General features: G+C 49.4%; 2 protein-coding genes, 1 long non-coding RNA gene and 1 other non-coding gene across 6 annotated transcripts in view; 3 read left to right on the top strand and 1 right to left on the bottom strand.

The window, feature by feature from the left end:
* Positions 1-9,307, bottom strand: part of Lrsam1 (leucine rich repeat and sterile alpha motif containing 1) — a 35,634-nt gene extending 26,327 nt beyond the window's left edge. For both annotated transcript variants that reach the window (XM_087899718.1, XM_087899719.1), the window contains exons 1-8: positions 9,162-9,307; positions 8,647-8,856; positions 6,750-6,843; positions 5,509-5,565; positions 4,653-4,697; positions 3,206-3,283; positions 1,114-1,182; positions 242-326 (exon numbers count right to left, since the gene is read on the bottom strand). In XM_087899718.1, the coding sequence (XP_087755844.1) occupies positions 242-326; positions 1,114-1,182; positions 3,206-3,283; positions 4,653-4,697; positions 5,509-5,565; positions 6,750-6,821 (406 nt within the window). In that variant the 5' untranslated portion in view covers positions 6,822-6,843; positions 8,647-8,856; positions 9,162-9,307. The remainder of the gene's footprint in view (positions 1-241; positions 327-1,113; positions 1,183-3,205; positions 3,284-4,652; positions 4,698-5,508; positions 5,566-6,749; positions 6,844-8,646; positions 8,857-9,161) is intronic.
* Rpl12 (ribosomal protein L12) lies at positions 9,298-11,800 on the top strand. 2 transcript variants are annotated; one of them, XM_048432153.3, is made up of 7 exons: positions 9,298-9,438; positions 9,685-9,758; positions 10,275-10,373; positions 10,671-10,752; positions 11,204-11,290; positions 11,479-11,591; positions 11,747-11,800. In XM_048432153.3, exons 1-7 carry the CDS (start codon positions 9,402-9,404, stop codon positions 11,750-11,752), a joined length of 498 nt encoding a protein of 165 aa, XP_048288110.1. In that variant the 5' UTR covers positions 9,298-9,401; the 3' UTR covers positions 11,753-11,800. The 2 variants fall into 2 exon arrangements, with proteins under 2 accessions (XP_048288110.1, XP_048288109.1); XM_048432152.3 differs by lacking the exon at positions 9,298-9,438 and adding an exon at positions 9,458-9,606.
* On the top strand, positions 10,985-11,113 carry LOC125399069 (small nucleolar RNA SNORA65). Its single transcript, XR_007231597.1, has one exon. It is a non-coding gene; the product is annotated as a small nucleolar RNA SNORA65 (small nucleolar RNA).
* Positions 11,801-13,098: 1,298 nt separating the features above from the next.
* LOC148118660 (uncharacterized) lies at positions 13,099-20,256 on the top strand. The gene is made up of 2 exons (XR_015735826.1): positions 13,099-19,662; positions 19,757-20,256. It is a non-coding gene; the product is annotated as an uncharacterized LOC148118660 (long non-coding RNA).
* The last annotated feature ends 669 nt before the right edge of the window (positions 20,257-20,925 follow it).

The following is a 20,925-nucleotide window of genomic DNA, read 5'->3' as shown; positions in this document are numbered from 1 at the left end:
ACCAGCCACATCCATGGGCCGGCATTATTCAGAGTGTCCCGAGCCACGCAGAGCCACTGCAGCGGCTCTTCCTCCTGTCCTGCCCGTTAGCCTGCTCTCTTCCCATTGCTCACTATGGTCTGCCTTTGCCTACAGCCTCTGGTTTGTGACCAGAGTCAGACTGAGCTAGTCGGGGTCACTACGGCTTATGGCATCACCCTCACACTCGGTGGCTGGCCTGATCCTGGAGGTGTGGCCCCACCTTTCACATTGAGGGTCTGGAGCTGAAGCAGGTTCCCGACAGAGCGTGGGAGATGCGTCAGTTGGTTCCTTTCCACATTCAGTACCTAAGGAAGGAAACAACGACACGAGAAGCCTACAGGGTAAGAGTGCAAGCTTGGCCTGCATCACCCAGGCACTGAACAGACCGGCCTTTATTTCCTCCTACAGCCCCGAGAGGGAGGCGCGGGCTGATCTAAGGGCTAGCCCCAAATAAAGCACTCAGCCAGTGCAGGGACAGCTACAGACAAAGGAACAGGGAGCCAGGAGAGTACAGAATTTGTCCTTTAAAAATAATATATAAAAATTTATGCATTGCCAGGGGATAGCGGCACACTTTAATCCCAGCACTCGGGAGGCAGAAGCAGACAGATATCTGTGAGTTCAAGGTCAGCCTGGTCTATAGAGGAGTTCCAGGACAGCTAGGATTATTACACAGAAAAACCTTGTTTCAGAAAACCAAAAAATAAAAACAAACTTATGTACCACATGTATGTAATGTAATGTACCACATGTGAAGGCCAGAAGAGGGCATTGGGTCCCCTGAAACTGGAGTTACAGACAGCTGTGAGCTGCCATGTAGGTGCGGGGAACCTGACCAGGGTACTTTTCCACAGCACATCTACAGTCTCTGGAATCTGTCTTTAAGATGGAGACCCGCTAGGTGTTTGTTTTTGGGGGAGGAGCAATTAAAGCTGTGAAGCCATGAACTACCATGAAGTACATGCTAAGTCCTGGTAGCGAGCCCCTCACAGCCAGGGTGCGATGGGAAAGGCAGCACCGGTGCCCAGTGCAGTGCAGCCGGGGTCCATGGTGACAACACACCAGAACGTCCCAGCATTACAGAAGCCTTACCTGTAGGGCTGTCAGCTGCCCCATGTCATCAGGAAGGGCTGTCAGCTGGTTGTCATGGAGATCCAGAACCTACAGAACAAACATGTCTGTCAGGCCCCAGGAACCCAGAATCCAGAGCAGCTGAAGATGACAAGGCCTCCTCACACCCCGGTAACAAAATGGCAACCTGTAGCAGGAAATCTAACAGGGTCTTTGTATCTAGGGGAAACCTCAGAACGAGAGTTGTTTTCTGGAAGCACTGGGACCTGAAGAAATCATGTGGAAGACAGTGATTGCTGTCAGAGTTGTTTCTCTGAAGGACCTTCACAGCCTCTGTGACTTTAGTCACACGACGGCCCTGGCACACCTGGGTTCTGCAAACAGTGCACGGTGAGGACCGAAAACGCAAGGGCGAGGTGCTCCTCCCAGAAGTGTAGCTTGGGTCTGGGTTTGGTATAAGGAACTTGTTTTACTCTAAACAACTTCTGTGTGACTGTCACTAAATCATCTCCAGTGTGGCTGGCTCTCCCTGCTGCCTGCAAGGCCTTATTTCATCCCGCAGTGGCCCTCTCTCTTCGATCGTACAAAGGACTCAGACACCCACAATAACCCTTCTTCCTGCCCGCCGTTCGTTCAGCATCCTGCCTCAGAATCTTTTTCGCCATTTTTTTTTCTTTTTTTGAAATAGTGTTTCTCTACATAGTCCTGGCTATCTGAGAATTCACTCAGTGGACCAGTCTGGCCTACAGAAATCCACCTACCTGCCTCTGCCTCCTGAGTGCTGGGATTAAAGGTGTGCACCACTATGCCCTCCCTTCTCCTGAGGCAAGGTCTTGCACTAAGTAATCTGGCTAGACTTGAATTTACAGAGCTCCGCCTGCTCTGCCGCCACTGAAGGCGTGTGTCAGCGTGTCAGCACACCCAGCTCCACTAGCGCTTGTTTTCCTTTCAGGGTTTAGAGGCAAGCTCTTACAGTGTAGCCCAGGCTAGGCAATTCTTTTCCCTCAACCTCTTTGCCAATGCTCAGGATTACAGATATGTGCAGCTATACCATGTCTGATTTACATGTTCTCTTTTTACTGAATACAGAAATTACACATGGGCTGGGGTGTGACTCAGTGGCAGGGCAAATCACCAATATGTGTGAGGGCCTGGGTATATTGATCTCTCTCTCTCACACACACACACACACACACACACACACACACAAAACTCAGCACAATGAAAACAACAGAAAAGCATGGAGTGAGGGTGGAGAAGGCTCAGCAGTTAAGAGCTGCTCTTGCAGACAACCCAGGTTTGGTTCCCAGCATCCACACTGGACAGCTCACAAGAGCCTGTAACTCCAGCTCTTAATGCTGTCTTCCGACTTGCTTAGGCACTGCATGCTTGTGGTGCACACAATATATAGATAGGCAAATGATGATCAACACAAGGTAAAAATGAGTAAATCTCTTAGAAACACCGAGCAGTATGCGTGGTGACATACACTTTTACTTCCAGGACTCAGGCAATAGAGGGTCTCTGTGAGTCTGAGGCAAGACTGGACTACACAGCCAGCTGGGACTGTATAGTGAAACCAGATCCCAAACCACAATCAACGTGGAACAAAGCCACTCCAACCCCACCTGCTGGAGCTAAGGATGGAACACTGGGACACAGAGCAGGACTTCAGTCTTCACTCTTAGTGTGGGACCCACCCATACACATTCACCTCCACATAGAACAACCCCGGGCGGACACTGTAACCATATTCTGGAGGGGTCCACAGTCAGGAGGGAGTCCACCCAGGCCACTGACGTATCAGAAGCAATGCCCTCTCTGGACGCCCCTCCTGCTCCCCTCGTTAGGGTCGTCACACCACATCCTTTCTGCTGACTCGACTTGGGTTTAGGAGCAGATGGAGCGGAGCCTCGGAGGGCAGGTGCTGGGGCTGGGTTCTCTTTACCAACAACACCCAGGAGTGCTTAGAAACCACACTGTTCAGACACCACAGTGACCATTCTGTGAGGACCTTTCGGCATATTTTAACAGAGAAGACCCAAGGAGGGTGTGGAGGCTCAGCTGCCGCCTGAAGCACCAGAGTCCCTGGTGCCTAGAGAGGGCCCAGTACCTTGATGGTGGCAAGGCTCAAGAGGCTGCAGGATTTGGGAAGCAGGGATGTGAGATGGTTCGTATGCACGATCAACACCTGAGAAGAGAGGAGAGAAATGTCGGGTCCCAGGAGAGCAGCACACAGGGAAGGCTAAGGGTGAAGTCAGTGGCTTGGCCCTGGCACTGGGCGGCCATGCTGCGCCCCGTGCATCTTTGCTCAAAAAGACCACAATGAGGGAGGCCGTTAGAGTAATGAGCTACCCGGGGGAAAGAGTCTACCTTATATTCTTAGAAGGGGTCAGCTATCCTGCTTAGCCTTTCCTGGTTCTAACATCTCCTAGAAAATAGAGTACTCAGTGCCTTTCTCCAAGGGCAGCCATGGCAATTAATAAGTCACCTGGTGAAAGAATGTTTAGCCTGGGTTATCATGGGGTCCACTACTCAGACTGTGCCAACCATGGCTATTCTTGTTAGACACTGACTCCTGCTTTTCCGAAGAATTTCACTACGCTATTGGCAGAACATGTTTCACCATTCTGGGTCCGGCTCTGTGATGTGCACGTACCCACCTGTATGCAAAGCCTGGCATGATCTTCTAGAAATGTTTTCACCCCCTTCTAACTCTGAGGACGGCAAGAATGCACCGAGTGTCCTCTCTATGAAATACACCGGGGGAGGTAGTAACTGTTCTGTGTGACTGGCAGACTTACCTCTCTATCACTCATGTGAGAGATATCACACTATACCATAAGCCAGCTATAAATGTCTTCTTCCTTCCACAGATGAAGAAAATGGGGTGTGGGCTAGAGATTGCTTTGCAGTTAAGAGCACTAAGGTTTGATTTCCCAGGATCCACATGGTAGCTCACAACCGTCTCTAACTACAGCTCCAGAGAGTCACTGGGCTTCCTGCCTCCCCAGGCAGCACACATGCATGTGATACAAATATACATCCAGGGGCTGGAGAGATAGCTCAGTGGTTAAGAGTACTGACTGCTCTTTCAGAGGTCCTGAGTTCAATTCCCAGCAACCACATAGTGGCTCACAGCCATCTGTAATGAGATCTGGTGCCCTCTTCTGGCATGCAAGCATACATGGAAGGAATGCTGTATACATAATAATAAATAATAAATAAATTAAAAAAAAAACACACAAAATCCCCAAATATATATCCAGGCAAAATACATATGCACATAAAATGCTAAAAGTTAATAAAAGAAAAAGAGGTGTGAGCATGTAAGCAAGCTATCCTAAGTCACGAGGCTATGAAAGTCAGGGCCAGGAGCATCTCAGAGTGGTCCAATCCCAGAGCCTGCTCTAATTGTGACAATCTCTACTGCGGGCCAAAAGGGCAAGGGCCAGAGAGCAGGAAGGTGGCTGTGTGAGGACAGTGGCTCCTCTACGTACACGTAGTTTCCCCCAAACAGACACTCAGCAAGTGGTTTTCTGAACAACAACCCTGCTTACCTTTTTCTGTAGAACTTTGCACGTTGCAAAAGCTCCAAATGGAATCTAAGACAAGACAAAGAAGGGTCAGAGCCTCCTCACCTGCCAGCTTCCTCAACTGCTCTCAGTGGCACCGGTGGGAGGGGACTGAGGACAGTGCTTAGCCAGGGGACGGCTGGGGAAGAATGGAGGAGATTGCTCAGCCCACCCTAGCCTACCTACTCTGCGGTATCAGGAACTGTTAGGGGGTAGAGTCCTCTCTCCCAGCACCCCAGGAATCCTTTCTTTCCATAGTACTGGGGATTGAACCTAAGGCATCTTGCATGCTTAACAAACTCTACCAATGAGTTTCATCCCCAGATTTCCCTTCCTGCTTTTCTCCAGGGTTTTACTATACAGCCCAGGCTGACCTCAGGCTCAGGATCCTTGCTACCTCTACTTCCTGAATGGAATGCTGGGAGGAAAGGTGTGCTCTGCTACACCTGGCTCATTTTTAAACTAGGCCCTGACTTTTGGAGACTATGTTGAGGCCAAAAGACGATCTCGATTCTTTTGGACAAGAATGCAGTATAATGAACATCTCTTACTTAATGTGTCTGACTGTGTCTGAGTGCGCACATTCTACGCAAGCAGGAGACTGACGCTAAGTGTCTTACTCCCCGCCTCTCACTGAACTAAAAGCGCACTAATTCAGCCAGGATGGCTGGCTAGCAAGCTCCGGGGAACACAAGTCCTCATGTTTACAAGGCAAGTATTTCATTAGTGGAGCCACCTGCCCACCTTCTCTCTCGCCATTTTGTAAGTCTCTGTCTACAGCTGCTTTCCTCAAGGACACAGGACGGATTAAATTCACAGCTTTTACACACCCTTACTTTACCTCAGAGAGTTCACATTTAGAAATGTCAAGAATGTCATCTGCCCCAGCTTCTTTTGCCTAAGGAAAAAAGACATTTTTAAGTTAAATTGTTTTTGCTTTTTTTTTTCTTTTTTGAGACAAGGTCTCAGGCAGCTTCAAACTCATCGTGTAGACAAAGTTGGCCTCCAACCCCTGGTCCTCCTGCTTGTGCCCTGCAAGAATTAACTCTCTGCATAGGTTCGAGAAAAAGGCTTTTAAAAAAGTCTTCACATCTCCTGGGTGTGGTGGTATACGTCTTTAATTCCAGCACTCAGGAGGCAGACATAGGCAGATCTCTGAGTTAGAGGCCAGCCTGGTCTACAGAGAGAAACCCTGTCTCAATTCCTCAATGCCCCCAACCCCACAGAAAGAATCTTCAAGTCCTGTATATTTACAAAAGTTCTGTTGATTCTGTGAGTGTTTCATATTCATGGTGTTTAGCTTCTCCTAAAATTAATGGTAATTTGGTTTGGCTTTGTTTTGAGCCTTGGAAGTTCTTTTTTAAGAAAACAAAACAAAACACTCTTTAGGGCTGGAAAATGGCTCAGAAGTTAAGAGCACCTGCTATTTGTTCAGAAATCCTGAGTTCAATTCCCAGCAACCACACAGTGGTTCAATTCCCAGCAACCACCAATGATGAGATCAGTTGCCCTGTTCTGGTGTGCAGTCAAACACACAGACAGAAAGAATACTGTATGAAAATAAATAAATCAATCTAAAAAAAAGACCCCACTTTTTAATGGTTTACTTATTCTTATTTTATGTGCATTGGTGTTTTGCTTACATGTTATGTTTGTATGAAGATGTCAGATCCCCTGGAACTGGAGTTACAGACAGTTGTGAGCTGCCATGTAGGTACTGGGATGGCTAGCCTTGAATCTGTGGCAATCTTCTTGTCTCAGACTCCCAAGTGCTGGACTTTCAGGTATGAGCCATGCCCAGTTCCCCAAATCAAAACACACAACAACAACAAAAGCACTCGGGCAAAAGAGACTTGTGGGATAGAGAAAGTAGGAAAGAGACACAGGCCTAAGGAGCTGGAAGGGACACAGCCGCAGCCTGCTTTTACTGGTCCGGTTGGCAGGTGGCCCAGTATGAGGTCCAGCAGGGAAAAAAGCCAACACACACTCATCCTGTGAGGAAGGGCACTCCCAGGGGAGGGAAGGCAGAGGGAAGTACCCCTAGAAACATGACAGGAGGGAGAGACAATACACCTGCCTTACCAGACACATCTGGTACTCCAGGCGCTTCCGAGCCTCCTCACTGGGTTTCCGCTTCCGAAAGAAGAGGGGCATCCTCCTGTGTGAGTTCTGGACACTGGAACACAAGATGGAAGTCAGTACCTGGGAATCTACACTGCAGGTGGGCAGCTCGGAGATGCAGCTGGAAACCCGCACTGTATCAGACACTGCAGGTGGGCAGCTCGGAGATTCAGCTGGAAACCCACACTGTACTTGACACTGCAGACGGGCAGCTCAGAGATGCAGCTGGAAACCCACACTGTACCAGACACTGCAGGTGGGCAGCTCGGAGATGCAGCTGGAAACCCGCACTGTACCAGACACTGCAGGTGGGCAGCTCGGAGATGTAGCTGGAAACCCACACTGTACCAGACACTGCAGGTGGGCAGTTCGGAGATGCAGCTGGAAACCCGCACTGTACCTGACACTGCAGACGGGCAGCTCAGAGATGCAGCTGGAAACCCACACTGTACCAGACACTGCAGGTGGGCAGCTCGGAGATGCAGCTGGAAACCCGCACTGTACCAGACACTGCAGGTGGGCAGCTCGGAGATGCAGCTGGAAACCCGCACTGTACCTGACACTGCAGACGGGCAGCTCAGAGATGCAGCTGGCCAGCTGGCCAGAGTTCCCTGCAGATAGGGCTCTCTGCCTCATTCAGTCGGTCCCTGAGCCCACAAAGCAATGCTCAACATTTTGTTCTTTGTTGACAAAGCAATAAACACAGAATATGGTGGAAAGAACATAAATGCAGGCCAGGTGCCCTGGGTTTGGGCTCACCTGCCACTGACCCTCTGGGAGGCGCTGGCATCACCCTCTAGTATGGAAGATTCCCCCAGATGCCTTCCAGGGATGTTCTCTGAGGACTCTTGACAGACTCAGCCGATGAAGCTGTCAAGAGTGGCACCAGCAAGACTAAACTGGAAGTACCCACGACTTAGGGGGAACTCAACCATGCCAAGATTAAAGAGAGTTATGAATCCTCAGGAACCTTCCCACCCTTGACGCTATTATCCCTTTGATCCTCCCGACAGCCCTATGTCCAGGCTACACGACCTGGGTTACAGAAGAACCATCTGGGGTTCTTGCCCTTCAAACCCTGACCCTGCGCAGTTTGCACAGCTCCCTGGATTTCACAGTTCAACAAAGTTAACCTGAACTCAGAAGCTGGTCGCCCATAGCTGGCCCAGAATCTAGAACTTCCACTGCTGTGTAAGAGCCAGAGACAGGAAGGAAGCAACCACTGAGAGGAAGTGTGCAGCTAACAAAAGCATAGGCTTTGACATCCAAGACATCAGCTCTGTCACTTTGGGTCACCAGTCAGAGCCTATTTCCTCAGACGTAAGATGGAGCAATGTTGCCACTGTTGGGTTCAGTGGGGCTCAGTCATTTCATGTATGTCAGGGCCATGTCATAGAATCTGACAGAGTGCACCACACACATGACAAGCAGATTCAAGACTATCACAGGGGCCAGGGAGAAAAGGCTAGAGGGGTCTTGCAGTTGAAGACACATCCCTGGTCCTTAGAGATTTCAGGTCTCCATTCCTGGGTGTGTGTGGGCTGTCAGGGGAGGTTGTCAGGCCTGCAAAGCCAGCTCCTTCCTCACTCACCTGCTGGCACTCATGAAGAATGATGTAAAAGAGCCCTCCTCCATCCCTTACCGATGACTTCCCTTCTGCTCGCTAATGGTTAGCTCTCCCTCATTCCTTTCCTCCAAGTCCAGATTCCCAAATCATCTCCAAAACACACACCAAGTCCTCTTCCCTAGTCATACTCAGCAAAGGTTCTTTCAAATCTGGTTTGAACCTCCCTGATGGTGTAGCTTGGTCGGGAGAACCACACCCATCCTCCCCTGGCAGAGCTGGCCAGTGGCTGACCTGGCTTTGTGGACGGAAAGGTCCTTTGCCGATGTTCCGATGTTGGGGTGGACCTCAAGGTAGGCTAATCACTCTGAAGGCTTGGTCATAGATGCAGACACAGGCACCAGTAAGGCGACCTGAAGTCGGGTCTCTTTCAAACATAGGAAGTTAGGACAGAAACTCTGAATCTCATAAAGTCATGCAGCTCAGGATGACAGTGTTGAGACTCTAGAAACCAAAGAATCGCAGAATTAAGAATCGTGGTTTAGACCCGAATAGTTTGCTCGTATAACTAACATGCACACAAAACAAATGGGTAAGAAGGGTACTAGGGTAGCATTGGTACTGAGGGTCCCGCAAGTCAGATGCGGATTCCTCAGGGGAGGGGCGGGGCCGTGGGACTTCAGAGTCATCCTCTTGATAAGGGAACGTGGAATACATTAGGAAGCAGAGTTTCTGGGGCAGCCCTTCTACTCTGACAGTTCCCGGGGAAGGTGCTGGAACATCCACCCCTTCCGAATTCCCTAGCTCACCCATGAACACGGCTCTCCAGTCCTCTGCCGCAAACGCCTGCCCACAATAAACAGGGCGGCGAGGGTGTCACCCGACGAGGGGCGGAGCCAGTGGTTATCGCGAGAGCCGAGCTTTTATGCCTATATCCGGCGTGGGCGGGGTGACGACCGTCCTTTCGGTTTTCGGCTCGGAGGAGGCAACGGTGCAACTTCCTTCGGTCGTCCCGAATCCGGGTTCATCCGACACCAGCCACCTCCACCATGCCGCCCAAGTTCGACCCCAACGAGATCAAAGTTGGTGCGTGCCCTCGCCGCGCCCGGGCTACGGGTGGCGCTTTCCCCGCCGCGTGCTGGCTGTCCCGGGCCTGGCTCCGGGGCTGCGGGGCTGCCTCTCTTGGGCCTCGCCTTCCTCGTGTGTAGATGGGGAGGGAGCACCGCCCGCGCTCTTGCAGCCTGTGTGCCTTGGGTAAGGCCTGGCCCTGGGAGGGCTGCGGCCCGACTGCCCGGCGCGTTCGGCGGAAGGTCTGATTGTGCTTTTTCTCAGTGTACCTGAGGTGTACCGGAGGTGAGGTCGGCGCCACATCCGCCTTGGCCCCCAAGATCGGCCCCCTGGGTCTGGTAAGTCGCTGCCGACAGCTGTCGGTTTAGCATGAGATCAGACACATTTTTCCTGTGTCTGTGCCTGTTGATCCCCTCTACCATGTGGGTGCTGGGGCTCGAACCCGGGTCCCCTTCAGCCCTGGTTTGATTCTAAAAACTTTTGAAGGCTGAAATTAAAAGGGTTTATAGGCTCGTGCCACGGCATAGTTGTGACAGTCATCAGGCAGGTTCTAGGAGGTAAAGAGGCTCAGGCGTTACCATGCGCTTGGTGCCTTTCTTCCTAGAAGGAGCAGTGGAGTCGATGAGTGGCTGGTTAAAACCTGCTCGCCCGTGAGATTTTAAGGGAGTGCTCTTCGTGGGTAACCCTTGGGAGCCTAGCATTAAAGCTCTGCAGGTGACCCCATCACAGCTGTTTTCTTCAGCTTTTCTGGCACAGTTGGTGTAGTAGTGAGGTGTGGAGCGATGAGGAGGGCTGTAGAGCTGGCAGGCGTGAGTTTAAAGGCTAAGCCTTCAACTTTAATGTTCTTTTTACAGTCTCCGAAAAAAGTTGGTGATGATATTGCCAAGGCAACCGGTGACTGGAAAGGCCTGAGGATTACGGTGAAACTGACCATCCAGAACAGACAGGCCCAGGTATTTACATTGCTTGGTGTGGGGGAAGGCTGAGGTGGTACCTCTTGGGAAGTCATGGGATCTCGCTGTTCTGGTGAATCTAGCTTATCTTCACGGGAAGGCTTCTGGGAAGGTGGTGGGTGCCAGGGTGTAGGAGTCCGCCATGTAGGGCCTAGAGTTTAGGATTAAAATCAAATGGCTAGGCTGGGCAGGAAGTGCTGTTAACCACTCTCTCTCCCAGGCCCCGTTGACATACTTTAGTGGCAGTACTGGTATTAAAGGGTTCCTGCACTGTGCTCACAGTGATTTCCCTTGTAGATTGAAGTGGTGCCCTCTGCCTCTGCCCTGATCATCAAAGCCCTCAAGGAGCCACCAAGAGACAGGAAGAAGCAGAAGAACAGTGAGTTGATTGCACTTTTCTGGTTCCTCCAGTGTTTGCTTTTTGGCTTTAGTTCCTTTTGATGAAACTTAGGTCCGACAGGATCACTTTAGACCCTTTGTTCTGACTCCTGGGTCAGGAATAGAGTCACTCTTGCGTTGGTTGACACTGGACACTTAGCCCCGGGGATTTAAGCTGCATTTCCCATCTCTGAAGTTATGCTGGGCTGCTGAAGTTGATTCTGCCTCAGCCACCCGCCACTGCACCTGACCAGTACTATTGGCTGGTGCAATCCAGTGGTGAGCTGACAGTAAGCCCCAGCTTTAGGAAACAGGGTTGTCCTCCATGTGGATGACTCTGTGCCGAAAGCATGGGGACAGCTAGACATAGAAAATGAGATGATCTTATCACAGAAGATGGCACATACGCGTTTTAAAATAGCAAAACCACCCTTATGCTTTCTTTCCCACAGTTAAACACAGTGGAAATATCACTTTCGACGAGATCGTCAACATTGCCCGGCAGATGCGACACAGGTCTTTAGCCAGAGAACTTTCTGGTAAGTTACTTACACTGACTTTTCTGTGTATCCTGTTATGGAACTAGTAACTGTAAACCAAACTGGCCTCCTAAGTACCAGATTAAAGTGCATTGTCACCACCCAGTGGGATGTATCAAGCCATCGTTTTTTCCCTTTGCTCCTCAATAAAGAGTTGCAAGGGACTGAAGCTTCTCCTTTTAATATAGGAACTATTAAAGAGATCCTGGGTACTGCACAGTCTGTGGGCTGCAATGTGGATGGGCGCCACCCTCATGACATCATTGATGACATCAACAGTGGTGCTGTGGAATGTCCAGCTGTAAGTGACATTGCATTTTTCCCCTTGTTCTGTTAGTGTGGGGATAGCTGGGCTTTTTATTGCCTCTGTCTTACATAGAGGTATTGTTAAAGGGTGAAAATTCTTTGTGGAAATATGTTCCCCATTGTGACTGGTAATTTCTCTCCCTTTTCTAGAGCTAAGAAGCAACAAGAGAAAATATTTCAATAAAAGATAACCAGATCTGATAACCAGTGAGCTTGACTGTTTTTTGGGTGGGGAGTAATTTTTTTTTGGGATATTGTGGCAATGGTAACAGAATCTATGGAGCATAGGGTATGTCCAGGAATGGAGGGTGCTTTTTTAAAAAATTCTATGATGTGGTTAGGCTGCCATGAAGAATCTATTGTTGAGGCAGAACAAAGACTATTGGTCGCTCTGGAGTTCTTATGTACAGAGCAGTGCAAACACTTGAACCTTTTGTGGGTTTTTAAATCACTTGGTTACAAAGCCGGCACATTTTTCAGATGAACAGGCATCTAAATAATCTACCTGGGCCTACATCAATTGACAGTGGCACCCTGTAAAGGAAAATACGCTATATTTATAGTTTACCCGTTTCATGAGTTTTTCCAATCAATACAGATCATGTTTGTATTTTGAGGAAGATAAAAACCCAGTACAACTTTCTAGAAAATGCTGCACAGGTGATAGAAGATGCATTTTTGCGGTTGACCTTCATTTGGTTTCCAGCACTAGCAGTTTACGACCACCCCAAACTCTGCCAGGCATGCTCACTGTAACATGCATGCTGGCATGGTGCGGGAGAATTATCTGTATTCTGTCAATCATGTATTTTAATAAAACGCTGATTGGCCAGGCAGGCAATATAGGCGGGAAAGCCAGACAGGAAGTAGGGGTGGAGCAAAAAGACCGGGGATATTCTGGAAGCAGAAGCTCTCTCAGCCATTCCTGCGCAGACCACCAAAGAGGCAGCATGTAACTTGCCCAGCTGAGAAAGGTACGGAGCCATGTGCTAACATAGATAGTGATAATGGATTAATGTAAGTTACAAGGACTAATAAGGAGCCTGACTTGATGGGCCAATCAGTTTATAACCTTATGGAGTCCTGTGTGTGATTTTCTTTGGGCTTGCCGGCTGTGTATTACTGGGCAGGACAGAAACCCCAACAAGCCGGCCCTCATGTTACACTGGCACAATCCACAAACCAAAGACCATCTAGCTGCCCCAGGGGTTGGAAAGGAGGTGCTGGAAGAGAAGCCTATGAAGCCTTTTTGCTTCCTGTGGAGCCACCTGTGTTCATGAAGGGGGGAGGCTCAGGTGGCAAGATTGCCATTCTCTAGTCTCAGACAAATATACTACTGAGGGGCCAGGGTTCTATTTAACTAGTTTCAATAGTTTTGGTAAAGATACATGCAGGTCAGATGCCAAAAAAGCAATTTAAGTTAAAATTAAGTTATGCCTCTTGGGTGGTGGTGGCACAGGCCAGCACTCTTTGTTTTTGTGTTTTTTTTGAGACAGGGTCTCTCTGTAGCTTTGGGGCCTGTCCTGGAAATAGCTCTTATAGACCAGGCTGGCCTCGAACTCACAGAGATCCACCCGCCTCTGCCTCCCGAGTGCTGGGATTAAAGGCGTGCACCACCACCGCCCGGCTTAATCCTAACACTCCGGAGACCAGCCTCTGGTCTACAGAGTTCCAGGACAGCCGAAGCTGTTTAATAAAGAAGCTCTGTCTTGAAAAGCTAGGTTCAGTGGAAGGGGGATGGATGATCTTCAAAAGGTCTAAGGTGTTTTTTCAAGACAGTGTTTCTACTTGTACCTCTGTCCTGAACTCTAGACCTGGCTGAATCACTTCTCAGCTGGTCTTAGGATTCTATGGGTAATGCCTTCCATGTAGTTATGGGGGTTTTAGAAATACGGTTTATTTAGTCCTCGAGGGAGTGGCTGAAAATGAAAATACTGTTGCTAGTGGGTGACTGTCTAATACTGTATTATATCACGGTGGGTGACTATCACCTGAGTGGGGCACGTGGGAGACGTTAGAACAAGCTGCCCCCTGGCACAGGCCATAATTTTGGATATTTTTGGACGCTGAAATAGGAATTTAACGAGGCTACTGATCAATGTGGAGAAATTAAAAATTAAAGGGGTAGAGGTAGCTTGGCAGAGCACTGGCTGTTCTGCCGGAGTACCTGGATTTCCTGATTTCAATAATGCTGATGCCCTCGTGGCATCTGAGGGCATGTATGTACATGGACATAGGATGCACATAAATGGAGGGTTAATTTAAGAGGATGGGGCTCTAGGTAAGTACTGAAAAACAAAACCCAAATACACAGGCTAGAAATAGCTACAGTGGAATGTGGCACTAACCTCAGACTTCTGACTAAAGACTGATGAAGGCTGTGCCCCTTAAAACAAGCACATTGAGAATGTCTGCTTTTTTGGCCTCAACCTCAAGTTTTGGCTGCCTGGCTGTTCTTGTAGAGGGCCCAGGTTCAATTCCTAGTACCCATAATGGGATGGTTCACAATCACCTATAATGCCAGTTCCAGGGGATTCAACACCCTCTTGCCTTTTTGGGAACCATTACACATGTGGTGCACATATGCATACTTAGGGCATGGGTACATAAACGCTAAATATGTCTTCACACAAACTGCATACTTAGTAGTTGCAGCAGTGCTCATGACCTGTAAATGGAAGTAATCCAAAATGTCGGTTCACTGAGGAATAAAAATGGGTATGCATGAGATGTCATTCATTAATAAATGAAAGGACTTAAGTGTTGATATACGTTATAATGTGGATGAAACCTGAACTCACAGGCTAGACAAAAGGGTCAGGTATGAATCATTCATTCTATGTGCCCTCAGCAAATCCAGACCGAAAGCCGAGGAGCATGGATGTAAGATCTGAGGAGTGACCACTAGTAGATGTGGGTTTCTCTCGCAGATGAAGTGTTGTGGAATTAAATAGCGACTTCAGAGCTACATGAAAACACTACATGGCCACTGAATGTAAAAGTCCCCTTTAAAAGCAGGGAACGACTACTATGATATGTAAATCTGAATAAAAAGGTCAGAACTGGACTGGTTTTAGCAGAGACCTTGGTCCTCTGTTGGTCGTCGTCTTTTGCGATGCAGGGAGGAGAGTCACACACATTCTGTTCTGTGTTCCAAGTGCCTTCAGACGCTATTTCACCTGCTTACAGTTCTTAGAGACACGAAGAGTAGCTAAGATCTATTTTCTACAGAGAAACCTAGGGTAAGACACCTTGGTCCCTCAGTCAGAAGGATCTTCCAACAGCACATTTCCCCGTCCTCTACGGAGTCATTGCTACGAGGCTGAACCTGCTGTCGAAGTGTCCCGTGTTCCAAGCATCCCTGGCTGCCTCCCCCGGAGCAAAAGGCTAAGTCGCCCTGGATGAAGTCTCGGCACTGGACAACAGGCAGTTAAGTACGCAGAGATCACTCGGGCGTACCTAAACTCCCCAGATCCCACTCTTCGCTCAGAACGCTCGTGGAAACTGTTCTGGTTGGGGCCACTGCGCACCCCAGTGGGCAAACTGAACTGCATAGTTCTCCGTCCCGCACAGAGGACGCACCTGAAGCCATCGCCTGCGTGCACCTCCCCGGACGGACGGCCTCATCCCGAGTCAGGCGGACGCGCAGAAAGGACGTCACTTCCGGTCACGCGCAGTCTTCACCCTGGAGTCTGCTTCCAGCAAGTCTCGGTGAGTCTGTTCCTCTGCAGTCTCCTCCTGGCCGCCGGGACTGTGGCCCTTCTTGCCTCGCGTGGGTGTGTTTCACAGAGAAGCTCCGGCATACCCGTGCTTGTTTCCGGAGTCCATCCTGAGAACTCCGCAATCTTCCAGATGCGCCAGGATCCGGATGCGGAATCCGGGATAGGGAGCGACCGGGCCGCCAGGGATGCCGGGAAGAGTGCTTATGCTGTCAGTGGGCACCGACGATAAAGAGTGCTTCAGTGGACTTTTCCAGAGAACCGATGCCATTTCTTCTCAAGCAAGTGTTTGGTGGAGCGTAGTCCGGGTGGCTTAGGAAGAAAGAACTACCATTTCGAGGAGAGCAGCTTGGACTCACACCGTTCGGCTGACCTGCCATGCTCAGCCGGCAGGATGAGCTCTGGAGCCCAGGGCGTCATGAGCCTAGTAGCAGCTAACTCCTGTAATGGCCAGGTTTCCTGTCTTAGTCCTGTGATCTCACTTTCGGCCGCCGGGAGGTAGCAGAGCGCTTCAAGTGTCAGATGACGTCATTCTGTATAGTGTTATTTAGGGGTGCTAGGCCATTCCTGCGCTCTGCAGAAACAGGATTTGCCCACGTTATTCTGGGGATGGTAGTGTGACTGTGTTAAGGGGTAGTTAACGTTTGTGGGAAGTGCAGATTTCTATCGGGTTGCATAAAGCTGTGTCTGCTGCAGCTCTTCTTTGGGGATGCCTATCTGCACCTCTCCATGGCCTTGCTCTTATGGTGTTGACATGGGCTCCCAGGAGTGTGGGGGGCAGGTGCAGGACTGTCTGATGGAACTGGCCCTTCGTTTCTCAAAATTTATACTCTGAGGAGAAGGTTCCAGAGACTGGAGACCTTAGGGAATGTATGGGCCCCCAAAGCACTGGCATCTAGAAGTGGGTGGTGGTAGTCAGAAGGTGGAGTGTTAAACAGGAGACAGGGTTGAGACACTTCAAACCCCAGGCCAGACTTGGTAGTGTGTATCTGGAATCCCAGCACAGGGGGAACAGAGACCTAAGGCAGAAGGATTGGGAGTTCAAGGCCAGCTTGGTTTACGGAGTGAAGCCTTTCTTGAAAACTCCCTTTCAAGTGTCTGTTTGTTATACATCCCTGAGTTTCACACTGACGCTGCATGCGGCTCCCTGCCACACCTCCAACAGCTGCTGTGGACCCTGCCCTCACCGTGCCCTCATCCGTTCCTCAGCACCATGTCATTTAAAGGAAATGATTAACCCAGAGAAGATGTGATGGTCCAGGCCACACGGGCAGTGAGCAGTACTAGAATTCAAATTTTGCACATTAAATTAGCCTTTCCTCGTACCTGGCTCCTCCCCCAGATTATAGGGAGTACAGTTTGGAGCCATGATGACATGCCTTCATGTTAAGTCACCTCTCTGATGGTGCCTCTACTCTTGCCTTCTGGTCTTTCACTTGCCCATTGATAGAGGTTGAACAATGACCAGGCTACAGTCTGTGGCTAAGAATGGGCGTAGGCAGGCCACTTGCAGCTTCAGCCCCCGGGGCCTGATGTGTTGAACCAGCTAGCTTCCCTAGTCATAGTCATGTCCATACATGTCTTAGGTCCCACTCCATGGCCTGACTCCCTGAGAACTGACTTGGTCGTGGAGGGAAGGCCTTTCTCAGACACAGCCCACTGCAGCTTATCGAGATGGATGGGTTGCCCTGACAGTGTGCATCTTACTGACCAACAAGCACACCTGTAAGGTTTCATACTGTGAAGGTTTACTCAGACATCCGTTCTCTTACTGTTACCCCCTTCCCGTCCACCCTCACCCTCAGCGCCCCTCACCTCTACTTCCTCTATCAGTGTTCCCTTTCTTCTCCATCCATCTCTACCACTGTCCTTTATCCCCTTTATTTCTGTCTATTGTTAGTCTCCTCCCTCCCCATGTTCAATGAATCTATATATGGCACCTGAATTCTCAATAAAGAGACTGGAAGCAACCTAAATGTGGAATATGGAATTGATTTAAGTGCTCTATTTAATATAGGGTTGACTTAAGTACTGATATACACTGGAATAATTGCACATTCAGCAAATATCTGAGCATCTATGTTTGCTAGGCACCAAGTCAGCATGGTAATTACAGGTACTGAAGTGGGCCGAATATATACACGTACCTCCCTTTCTTCCCTGTCATCCCACTGAAATGACATCGGAGGTGTATAAATGGAAGCAAATCTTTAGTGCATCAGGGAGTTGTGTGTGTTGAGTCGGGTGACTGATGCCAGGTACTATAATGCGGCCTGTGGTTCTTTACTCCTAAGCGTAAGCATGGACAAATTGTGACAGATATGTGAGATAAATCAGCTGTTTGAATAACCAGATCAACTCATCAGAGGAGAAATCAGAAAACAGAAGATGGCTTTCAGAAAGTTAGAACCTATAGCTTGCTTTATAGCAGGAAATAAGCATCGTAGATATGGAACCACTGCTGATGGGATGGGAAACTTTGGAAGTCGAAGTAGCTTGTAAAATACACTTAGCCCAGCAAAACCACTCCACACAAGATATATCTCTATGCCCCCATATAGTTCCAAACCGGAAGTAACTAAGTATCTAGTGATGATCTTAGAAATACGGGAAATGAATTGGTTATGCACCTAAGCACATGAATGAATCTGAAGGTGCTGTGCTACATTAAGCCAGGTACACAGGCCTCAAATTATGATTACATCTATAAGATTCCCTAGAAAGCCTAACAGAGCACAGGGCACTGTTTTCCAGGGTTAGAGATGCAGGGAGGTGACACTGGACAGGGATATGGAAGTGTCCTGTCCTTAAGTGTGGTGGTGGCTCCTAACTACAGTTTACTATGAATCATTAGATTTTATACTTAAAATTGTTGGATTCTGCCTATGTAAATCATGCCTTAATCTGAATTCCTTCCTTCCTCCCTCCCTCCTTCCTTTCTTTCTTGACAGGATTTCTCTGTTTAGCCCTGGCTATTCTGTAACTCACTCTGCAGACCAGGCTGACCTTGTACTTAGAGATCTGCCTGCCTCTGCTTCCCCAGTGCTGATTAATGGCGGCGTGCAATACCACTGCCTGACTCCATCTGATTTTAAATGGTGAAAATGTATATCCTTAGAAAAGACATTCATCCCCTTAAACAGTGTAGGACGGTGCTATGAAGGCATAGAGAACAAGAAAAAAGGGCTGGGGAGCTGGCCCCATCAGTAAAGTGCTTACTCTGCAGGCCTGAGACCTGAGTCAGGATCCCTAGCACCCACAGCTACAGCTGGACACAGTCACTGGTCAGCAGCAGTGGCATTTCCTGAGTCTTGTGCGTGCTTGCCTTGGGGCTGGAGTCACACTGTCAGCACTCCTGGGCCACCAGCTTGCTGACTCTGCAGATGTTAGGCCTCCTTGGCGCCTTGCAACGACTCTGTTCACCCGTCTCTGTACGTCCTGTCTCTGCATACCTTGTCTCTCTGCATACCCATCTCTCTATACACTCGTCTCTCAGTACACCTGTCCCTCTGTACATCCTGTCTCTGTTCACCCTTTCTCTCTGCACACCTGTCCCTCTGTACATCTGTCCCTTTGTACACCCATATCTGTACACCTGTCTCTCTGTAACCCGTCTCTGTACACCTGTCCCTCTGTACACCCGTCCCTCTGTACATCCTGTCTCTGTACACCCGTCTCTCTGTACACCCGTCCCTCTGTACACCCGTCCCTCTGTACACCCTGTCCCTCTGTACACCCGTCCCTCTGTACACCCTGTCCCTCTGTACACCCGTCCCCCTGTACACCCGTCCCTCTGTACACCCTGTCCCTCTGTACACCCCACATGCATCCGGCCCACACCACCCAACAGCTCCCTCGGCTTATGTCACTCACATAAGAGTATGTCAGCCACTAGGAAACAGTGTGTTCTCATAATCAATAGATTGAAAAGTATTAGAATTGTTTTAAAGCATGACTAACAAGGCAAAAGTATTTGTAGAAGACAGCAAAACAGCAAAGACAAAGGAGAGTGCCAGTGGAAAGGGTGTGGTTTGCATGCCTGGAATTCACCATTTGGGATTAAGTTTGAGGCCAACCTAGGCTGTTACAGAGCTAGAACCTGTCTCCATAGCCTCCCTGCAAAAGAATCTTAAGTGGAAAACAGAGAAAAAACATCAACCAGGAAAAACAGTGTCCACTAGACTGGGACTGAGCAGGAACGGCGTCCGCCGGACGGCATCCACCTGACCTTCAGGGCAGCACAGGAACGACGTCCGTCCGCTGGACAGTCTTGACAGCAGGAGAATGGGGTCCTGACGGAGCATGAGGGGACAGGGAATCCAAGGGCAGGGGCAGGAGAATCAAGAGGTAAGGGATGGACTACAGAATGAGACTGTCCCCAAAATAAAACAAAACCCTCACCAACATCACTAGATTTACAATTATATTCTTTCTTGCCCAGCTTTCGATGACCAAGCCTGTGAAATATGCTACAGTATTCCACCCACAGGATCAACTGGGAACACACTTCCCATCATTCCGCAGACCTTACCACACACCTGGGGTTGGCAAGGATGGCTTAGTGGGTAAAGGCACCTGCTGAGAAACCTGGGACCTTTAGAAGCTGTCCTCTGACCTCCAGACGTGAACTCTGACACAACTGCCTTGCCGTGAATCAATCTAAAACAACAAAACCCACAAAAAACAACCCCACGGGCTGGAGGGGTGCTCGGTTAGTAAAGTGGCCGCTGTGTGAGCGTGCGGACCACACTGAGATCCCAGCACACCCACAGAAAGCCAGGCATGAGGGCTGGTGAGACGACTCGGAGGGGAGAGGCTCCAGGATCAGGACCCACACGGTGGAAGCAGAGAACCAACTCCTGTGAGTTGTTCTGATCTTCACTTGTGTGCTGTGGCTCACACAGTCCCACAGAATAAATAAAACTCAAATCTTCAAAGCTGGACACGGCAGCATGTGCCTGGTGGGAGGGGCAGACACATGGATCCCTGGTCCATGAACTTCAGGTTCTGTGAGGCTCTGTCTCAAAAGATTCAGGGGATAGGTTGGAGAAGTGATGACTTAACCTATACTGCCCTTGCAGGGGACCAGAGTCATGTTAGGTAGCTCACAACTGCCTATAACCCCATCTCAAGAGGATCAAATGCTTCTGGCCTCTATGGGTACTGACAGGATGGACAGACAGACACACACACCAACACACACAAACATATACACATTCATACATCACACCCCCACACAAAAAGAAAAAAGAAAATAAAGATGGCACGAGACTGCTGGGGGATGCAGCAGGGTGAGCGTGTTTGGCTGGCTAGCATGAGCCAGGCTCTGAGCTCAATCTCCAGTGACAGAAAAAGAAAACAGTATCTGGGCAGAACTTGAGGGTGGCAGTAGAACAAAGCCTTTCAGGATTTGGGGACAGTCTATCACCGTCACACCTAGGGGCCTGAGAGAAAACCCTGGGATACCAAAGGGCGGTCGTTCTGTGAAGATTTCAGCAAATTAAATGGGCTCCAAGGAGCAAGGAACATTTGTCCCAACAGTTCTCTGATTAAAAACTTAGGACTACAGCTTCTCAAGTTGGTCAGAAAGAAGAGAATGGCATTTAGTAA

Source organism: Myodes glareolus, chromosome 21 (assembly GCF_982192425.1).
Source record: "Myodes glareolus chromosome 21, mMyoGla1.1, whole genome shotgun sequence".
NCBI lineage: Eukaryota > Metazoa > Chordata > Mammalia > Rodentia > Cricetidae > Myodes > Myodes glareolus.
The sequence above is the reverse complement of the archived record's forward strand: the minus strand, read 5'-3'. Positions and strand labels throughout refer to the sequence as shown.

Bases quoted from the DNA above. Each gene is read 5' to 3' on its own strand.
- Rpl12 (XM_048432152.3), top strand. From the start codon at position 9,561: ATGGGGAGGGAGCACCGCCCGCGCTCTTGCAGCCTGTGTGCCTTGG. The intron at 9,607-9,684 runs GTAAGGCCTGGC...GCTTTTTCTCAG, and splicing joins TTGCAGCCTGTGTGCCTTGG to TGTACCTGAGGTGTACCGGA. The intron at 9,759-10,274 runs GTAAGTCGCTGC...TTCTTTTTACAG, and splicing joins AGATCGGCCCCCTGGGTCTG to TCTCCGAAAAAAGTTGGTGA.